This window comes from Arachis hypogaea, chromosome 14 (assembly GCF_003086295.3).
Source record: "Arachis hypogaea cultivar Tifrunner chromosome 14, arahy.Tifrunner.gnm2.J5K5, whole genome shotgun sequence".
NCBI classification, from domain to species: Eukaryota; Viridiplantae; Streptophyta; class Magnoliopsida; order Fabales; family Fabaceae; genus Arachis; species Arachis hypogaea.
In genome coordinates, this window is record NC_092049.1 from 94,383,667 (window position 1) to 94,392,279 (window position 8,613).

General features: G+C 43.0%; 1 protein-coding gene across 1 annotated transcript; it reads left to right on the forward strand.

Annotated features, from left to right (window-relative positions):
* Positions 1 to 1,492: 1,492 nt before the first annotated feature.
* LOC140178635 (uncharacterized) lies at positions 1,493 to 4,113 on the forward strand. Its single transcript, XM_072215842.1, has 2 exons — positions 1,493 to 2,409; positions 2,622 to 4,113. Exons 1-2 carry the CDS (start codon positions 1,493 to 1,495, stop codon positions 4,111 to 4,113), a joined length of 2,409 nt encoding a protein of 802 aa, XP_072071943.1.
* Positions 4,114 to 8,613: the final 4,500 nt, after the last annotated feature.

The window sequence follows — 8,613 nt, forward strand, 5'->3', positions numbered from 1 at the left end:
ACATGCTAGAGACTCATGATTTTCATATATCGCTTTATTATCACAGTTGTCCCTTTTCTTGCATGATCTCTTCTTATATGATTTTTCTCTCGTATATGTTTAAACAACCTAATTGTAAATCGAACTGAGGGAATGATCCTTCGGTAAGGGAAGGTGACCCCCAAAGACAAGATATCGATATGATCCTTCGGTAAGGGAAGGTGATCGATCGAGATGATCCTTCGGTAAGGGAAGGTGATCGAAAAACGTTTGAGATAAGAACCTTCGGTAAGGGAAGGTGACTATCCCATCAATTTTATATAATAATATATCTTTTTTATATGACTCTCTTCTTGTGTATGTCTAAATAACCTTGATTGTAAATTAAACTGAGGGAATGATCCTTCGGTAAGGGAAGGTGACCCCCAAAGACAAGATATCGATATGATCCTTCGGTAAAGGAAGGTGATCGATCGAGATGATCCTTCGGTAAGGGAAGGTGATCGCCAAAACGTTTGGGATAAGAACCTTCGGTAAGGGAAGGGGACTCCCACTTATACCGGTTTGAGCTCAATACCCTCCATAAAAGTTATAAATTAAGAAAGGAGAAGGCACGAATGAAAGTTTGATTTCTATGTTTTTCTTTTATATTTAATTATGATTATGTTGATGTCACTTAAGATGTTATCCTTCTATTTTCCTATATGCTTTCCTTTTTTTTTGCACACATGTTTTACAAGAAAGATGCATATTACATGCCATGTTATACGCACGTTTTTTTAAAATCCCGCACGTGGGCTGGAGATGGATATGGAGGTGTTGCATAGCACTCCCACTGAGACGTTAGGTTCTCACTCCCTTTCTTTTCCCATACTGTCTCCAGAGGAACATGGCACAGCGGATAGAGACGACGCAGTGCCCCCCGAGGGTAACTTCTGAGTATGATCCCTCGAAACACGCGTGGGTAGTTACGACCACTACTACCGTACTCCAAACTATCTACTTAGGTCGAGAGTTCGTGGAAGGAGAATCCCAGCTGCCCATCGAGTCCTAGTTCATCCCACACAACGAAACCAGATCTTCACTGCGTGAAAAGGTGTTGGAAGAAAACCCTTGGTACCTCGATTCATGAATAACTGAAGAGTCCTGATCAAGGATAGGATAGGATGCAAGTATGGGGGCCTCTTCGACGAGATTAGTTTAGGATGTAATTAGTTTCTTTTCTTGTTTCCTATAAGTATTTTGAAACGTACTCATGGTTAAGATGTTATTTCACTTTTATTCAAATTCCAACGTTTTAGTGCTACTCATCTTCCGCTCTACGCGCATTTACTCCTTCCTTGCGCAATGATTAAGTCAATATTTTTCTTGATCAAGTGTGGCACCTTATTTAAAGACCCTCAATGATAGGATATGACTTAGGTTGTTACATTAATGGTATCAGAGCGAAGTCAATCCTAGGAGATATGACCAATGAAACCTCTTCCTATGGTTATCCATAAACAGGGGACCCATGGCAAGTCGTGGACGCCCGCGTGGATCGAGCTCGAGCTCCTCAGCCCTAGCGAAGCAGATGAAGGAGATGGCCAAGGCAATGAAGGAGCAAGCCCAAGTCACTACTCTGATGGCTCATCAACTGTCCACTGGGGACAGGGATCCCAATACTCCCAGACTGGAGGAGGGACAAACTCGTACGACTTTTGCTGATTTCAACAAGATTGGTCCGCCTGAATTCTGTGGGGCCCTCGACCCTGATAAGGCAGAGGAATGGCTGACAGAAATGGAGAAAGTATTCACAATTTTTCCATGCACTGAGGTGCAGCAAGTGAATTACGCTACCTTCATGCTCAAAGCTGATGCCGAATTCTGGTGGGATGGAGCAAGACGGTTGTTGGAGGATGCTGGAACAGATCTCAGCTGGGCCACCTTCAAGGAAGCTTTCTACAAGAAGTACTTCCCCCTTTCTGCTCGAGAGTCCAAGGAGATGGAGTTTCTTCAACTGAAGCAAGATAGGATGAGTATTGCAGAGTACACAGAGAAGTTCGAGAGGCTCTGCAAATTTTCCGCAATGTATAAGGCTAATCCAGATGAAAAGTGGAAATGTATGAAGTATCAAGGAGGGCTCAATACAGAGATCTTAACCGCAATAGTCCCACTGGAAATCCGGGAGTTCTCCTCCCTTGTTAGCAAGTGCCAGGTGATCGAGGAATGCACCAAGAAACTAGCGTCAGAAAGAAGCGAGGCTTTCAAGAACAGGCAGCTAAATCAAGGATCTTCTCAGCAGCTGTCGCAGAAGAAGGCCTTTCTTGGAAGACCTGCAGGAAGACAATCTCAACAGGGCACGAACCGCCAGAAACCTCCCACTGACACCTCACCAAAGGCCACCGAACTCAAGGAATGTGCCTCGTGTGGAAAGCAACATAGGGGCAGGTGCCTTGCTGGGAAAAATGTCTGCTTCCGGTGTTTCTAGCCAGGGCATATCGCCAGGGAATGTCCAGCAGTTCCCCCACCCTCTGCCGATGCACCCCAACGTCAAGGACGAGTCCTTGCCCTCAGCAGCGAGGAAGCCCACCAGTCAGAAGATCGAATCGAGGGTAAGTGCACAATTAATGGAGCTCCTTTAACTATCCTATACGATACAGGTGCTTCTCATTTATATCTCTCTCTGCTACTAGTAGAATCAGTTTATGCATGACCAAACTACCATATGTCCTACTAGTGACCACCCCAGCCGGTAAGAGTGTCGAAACTCAGCAGGTTTGTCAGAGGGTTTGCATCCTCATTTCAGATAGATCATACCTTGCTGACCTAGTGTGCCTTCCTTTAGTAGGATTAGACATCATCCTAGGAATGGATTGGCTCAACGAAAATCGAGTCCTGTTAGATTGTTTTGAGAGAAAAGTCATCTTCCCTTCTCAATCCATACAAGACACACGTGATCTTCCAAGATCCTCCGAAGACACAAGTACGAGGCAAGAATATGCCTTGCTAAATTCGGTAAAAGCAGATTCCCATCGAGAGTTCTGTGAGATACCAGTAGTACAAGACTTTTCAGATGTCTTTCCCGAAGATATACCCTCGTTTCCCCCAACACGAGAGGTTGAGTTCTCCATAGAACTGATGCCTGGGACAGGGCCAATCTCCATAGCCCCTTACCGGATGGCTCCATTGGAGCTCACTGAACTGAAGAACCAACTAGAGGAGCTGCTGCAAAAAGGATTCATCCGACCAAGTGCCTCTCCCTGGGGAGCTCCAGTATTGTTTGTGAAGAAAAAGGACGGCAGCATGTGTCTCTGCGTGGACTATAGGCAACTCAACAAAATCATGGTGAAGAACAAGTATCCTCTCCCAAGAATAGATGACTTGATGGACCAACTACAAGGTGCAACAGTGTTCTCAAAGATTGACCTGAGATCAGGGGTATTGCAACCCCTTGGCATCCCGGAGTGGAAATGGGAGGACATATCAATGGATTTCGTCATGGGACTACCTCGTACTCAAGCAGGGCGTGACGATATATGGGTCATCGTGGACCGGCTTACAAAGACTGCCCACTTTCTACCAGTTAAGGCGACCGACTCATTGGAAAGACTAGCCACGCTATATATCAAAGAGATCGTAAGGTTACATGGGGTACGAACAACCATAGTCTCGGACAGAGACCCAAGATTCACCTCGAGGTTTTGGAACGCACTGCAGAAGGCATTCGGGACAAAATTGTGCCTGAGCACGTCATACCACCCGGAAACAGATGGACAAACGAAGAGGACCATCCAGACGTTGGAAGACATGTTACGAGCTTGTGTCCTGGACAGACCAGGAAAGTGGGAGAGTCACCTACCACTTATCGAGTTTGCTTATAACAACAGTTACCATGGTAGCATCGGGATGGCACCATATGAGGAACTGTACGGGCGAAGATGCCAATCTCCTTTATGCTGGTACGGACCAGAAGATAAAGGCTACTTAGGACCGGAGTTAGTAAGACAGACCACAGAAGATATCAAGAGGATAAGAGAAAGAATGCGCACCGCCCAAAGTCGACAAAAGAGTTATACAGATCAACGAAGAAAACCCCTCGAATTTCAGGAAGGCGATCACATATTCCTAAAAATCACCCCACCACCGGAGTAGGGAGGGCTCTTAAGGTACAAAAACTAAGCCCCCGGTACCTGGGTCCATTCCAAATCCTCCGGCGTATAGGAAAGTCGGCATACCAGCTTGCCCTACCACCAAATCTATCAAGACTACACAACATATTCCACGTGTCCCAACTCCGAAAATACCAGCACGATCCAAGCCATGTGTTGCAGCAAGAGGATGTAACACTCAAAGATGACCTGACTTTTGAACTACCGGTCATAGAGATTATAGACAGAAGCATGAAGCAACTAAGGAGCAAGACGATACAACTGGTAAAAATGGCATGGGGTAGCGGCAATTCCAGAGACTACACGTGGGAAAAAGAGGCAGACATGAGACAGAAGTTCCCGAACTTGTTTACAGGTAACAATCGTGGTGAGGATCTCCTTTTCTCCCCAACAATAGCAAATTTTAGTAAGACCCCTAAGTTATTTAAAACGACCCTTATCGACCAAGTTTAGACAGAAAATTTGGGGACAAATTCTTTTCTTACGGGGGTGATAATGTAACAACCACCCCTTCTAGAAACAAAATTAAATTCGAAGTTTGAAAATCGGTTAGGGGATAAGATTAGAATTTTGAAATTTCGGATAGGAACCTAGTAACCACCCTCAGTTTGAAATTTAAAATACCCCAACCACCCCATCCCCAAACGTATATAAATAGGGGAGCACCCATAGGTAGAAAATCACTCCTCTCAAATACTAATCCTCTCCCTTCTCTCTCTACAAAAAAAATAATATTCCGTGGGCAAACACAAGAGGCAAGCTCGAAGAAACGTTAGGAAAAAGTGTAGGGAATTATGTTTTTAAAATGCTTGGCATGTGTTATGTTCTATTTTTATTTTTCTTCCATTCACGAATGTTATCATGGCATTTATTATCTTTCACTCATCCTTTATTCATGTTGATCATGTCTATCCACCATGTCATTCATATCTTCTTGAATCATTAGTATATGTCTCCTTATGATGTTCATTCAATTATTCACTATACTCATTTTGTGCTCTTTCATATGATTATATTATTAATATCCCCTTAGGGCCAAGAGTACATGCCTTCTTATACTGTCTTGTTCAACATACCATATTCTATTATATGCATATGTGTGATCTCTTACATTATTATATTATTATTTATAATATTTTATTCAAATATTTAATATACCTTATTCTATTTTGTTCATCTATGTGACCTGTTATATCATTATGTCATTATTACTCTTTTAAAGTCAAGAGTACATGCTTTCTTAAATATTTTATTCAAATATTTAATATACCCTATCCTATTATGTGTATATCATTATGTTATTATTACTCCTTTAAAGTCAAGAGTACATGCTTTTTTAAATATTTTATTCAAATATTTAATATACCCTATTCTATTATGTGCATATCATTATGTCATTATTACTCCTTTAAAGTCAAGAGTACATGCTTTCTTTAATATTTTATTCAATTATTTAATATATTCTATTCTTATTATGTACACCCATATGATCGTTTACACCATTATATTATTCCTTTAGGATCGAGAATACATAATTTCTTTAATATTTTGTGCAATTATTTAAAATGCCCCCTATTTTCTGCACTTTGATAGGACCTCTTTCAATCCATGCTATTATATTACCAAGATCTTTTAATTAGAAAATCCATACACATGCTAGAGTCTCATGATTTTCATATATCGCTTTATTATCACAATTGTCCCTTTTCTTGCATGATCTCTTCTTATATGATTTTTCTCTCGTATATGTTTAAACAACCTAATTGTAAATCGAACTGAGGGAATGATCCTTTGGTAAGGGAAGGTGACCCCCAAAGACAAGATATCGATATGATCCTTCGGTAAGGGAAGGTGATCGATCGAGATGATCCTTCGATAAGGGAGGTGATCGAAAAACGTTTGGGATAAGAACCTTCGGTAAGGGAAGGTGACTATCCCATCAATTTTATATAATAATATATCTTTTTTATATGACTCTCTTCTTGTGTATGTCTAAATAACTTTGATTGTAAATTAAACTGAGGGAATGATCCTTCGGTAAGGGAAGGTGACCCCCAAAGACAAGATATCGATATGATCCTTCGGTAAGGGAAGGTGATCGATCGAGATGATCCTTCGGTAAGGGAAGGTAATCGCCAAAACGTTTGGGATAAGAACCTTCGGTAAGGGAAGGGGACTCCCACTTATACCGGTTTGAGCTCAATACCCTCCATAAAAGTTATAAATTAAGAAAGGAGAAGGCACGAATGAAAGTTTGATTTCTATGTTTTTCTTTTGGATTTAATTATGATTATGTTGATGTCACTTAAGATGTTATCCTTCTATTTTCCTATATGCTTTCCTTTTTTTTTGCACACATGTTTTACAAGAAAGATGCATATTACATGCCATGTTATACGCACGTTTTTTTAAAATCCCGCACGTGGGCTGGAGATGGATATGGAGGTGTTGCATAGCACTCCTACTGAGACGTTAGGTTCTCACTCCCTTTCTTTTCCCATACTGTCTCCAGAGGAACATGGCACAACGGATAGAGACGACGCAGTGCCCCCGAGGGTAACTTCTGAGTATGATCCCTCGAAGCACGCGTGGGTAGTTACGACCACTACTACCGTACTCCAAACTATCTACTTAGGTCGAGAGTTCGTGTAAGGAGAATCCCAGCTGCCCATCGAGTCCTAGTTCATCCCACACAACGAAACCAGATCTTCACTGCGTGAAAAGGTGTTGGAAGAAAACCCTTGGTACCTCGATTCATGAATAACTGAAGAGTCCTGATCAAGGATAGGATAGGATGCAAGTATGGGGGCCTCTTCGACGAGATTAGTTTAGGATGTAATTAGTTTCTTTTCTTGTTTCCTATAAGTATTTTGAAACGTACTCATGGTTAAGATGTTATTTCACTTTTATTCAAATTCCAACGTTTTAGTGCTACTCATCTTCCGCTCTACGCGCATTTACTCCTTCCTTGCGCAATGATTAAGTCAATCTTTTTCTTGATCAAGTGTGGCACCTTATTTAAAGACCCTCAATGATAGGATATGACTTAGGTTGTTACATTAATGGTATCAGAGCAAAGTCGATCCTAGGAGATATGACCAATGAAACCTCTTCCTATGGTTATCCATAAACAGGGGACCCATGGCAAGTCGTGGACGCCCGCGTGGATCGAGCTCGAGCTCCTCAGCCCTAGCGAAGCAGATGAAGGAGATGGCCAAGGCAATGAAGGAGCAAGCCCAAGTCACTACTCTGATGGCTCATCAACTGTCCACTGGGGACAGGGATCCCAATACTCCCAGACTGGAGGAGGGACAAACTCGTATGACTTTTGCTGATTTCAAGAAGATTGGTCCGCCTGAATTCTGTGGGGCCCTCGACCCTGATAAGGCAGAGGAATGGCTGACAGAAATGGAGAAAGTATTCACAATTTTTCCATGCACTGAGGTGCAGCAAGTGAATTACGCTACTATCATGCTCAGAGCTGATGCCAAATTCTGGTGGGATGGAGCAAGACGGTTGTTGGAGGATGCTGGAACAGATCTCAGCTGGGCCACCTTCAAGGAAGCTTTCTACAAGATGTACTTCCCCCTTTCTGCTCGAGAGTCCAAGGAGATGGAGTTTCTTCAACTGAAGCAAGATAGGATGAGTATTGCAGAGTACACAGAGAAGTTCGAGAGGCTCTGCAAATTTTTCGCAATGTATAAGGCTAATCCAGATGAAAAGTGGAAATGTATGAAGTATCAAGGAGGGCTCAGGGCAGAGATCTTAACCGCAATAGTCCCACTGGAAATCCGGGAGTTCTTCTCCCTTGTTAGCAAGTGCCAGGTGATCGAGGAATGCACCAAGAAACTAGCGTCAGAAAGAAGCGAGGCTTTCAAGAAAAGGCAGCTAAATCAAGGATCTTCTCAGCAGCTGTCGCAGAAGAAGGCCTTTCTTGGAAGACCTACAGGAAGACAATCTCAACAGGGCACGAACCGCCAGAAACCTCCCACTGACACCTCACCAAAGGCCACCGAACTCAAGGAATGTGCCTCGTGTGGAAAGCAACATAGGGGCAGGTGCCTTGCTGGGAAAAATGTCTGCTTCCGGTGTTTCCAGCCAGGGCATATCGCCAGGGAATGTCCAGCAGTTCCCCCACCCTCTGCCGATGCACCCCAACGTCAAGGACGAGTCCTTGCCCTCAGCAGCGAGGAAGCCCACCAGTTAGAAGATCGAATCGAGGGTAAGTGCACAATTAATGGAGCTCCTTTAACTATCCTATACGATACAGGTGCTTCTCATTTATATCTCTCTCTGCTACTAGTAGAATCAGTTTATGCATGACCAAACTACCATATGTCCTACTAGTGACCACCCCAGCCGGTAAGAGTGTCGAAACTCAGCAGGTTTGTCAGAGGGTTTGCATCCTCATTTCAGATAGATCATACCTTGCTGACCTAGTGTGCCTCCCTTTAGTAGGATTAGACATCATCCTAGGAATGGA

Bases quoted from the DNA above. Each gene is read 5' to 3' on its own strand.
- LOC140178635 (XM_072215842.1), top strand. From the start codon at position 1,493: ATGGCAAGTCGTGGACGCCCGCGTGGATCGAGCTCGAGCTCCTCAGCC. The intron at 2,410-2,621 runs GTGCCTTGCTGG...TATACGATACAG, and splicing joins GGAAAGCAACATAGGGGCAG to GTGCTTCTCATTTATATCTC.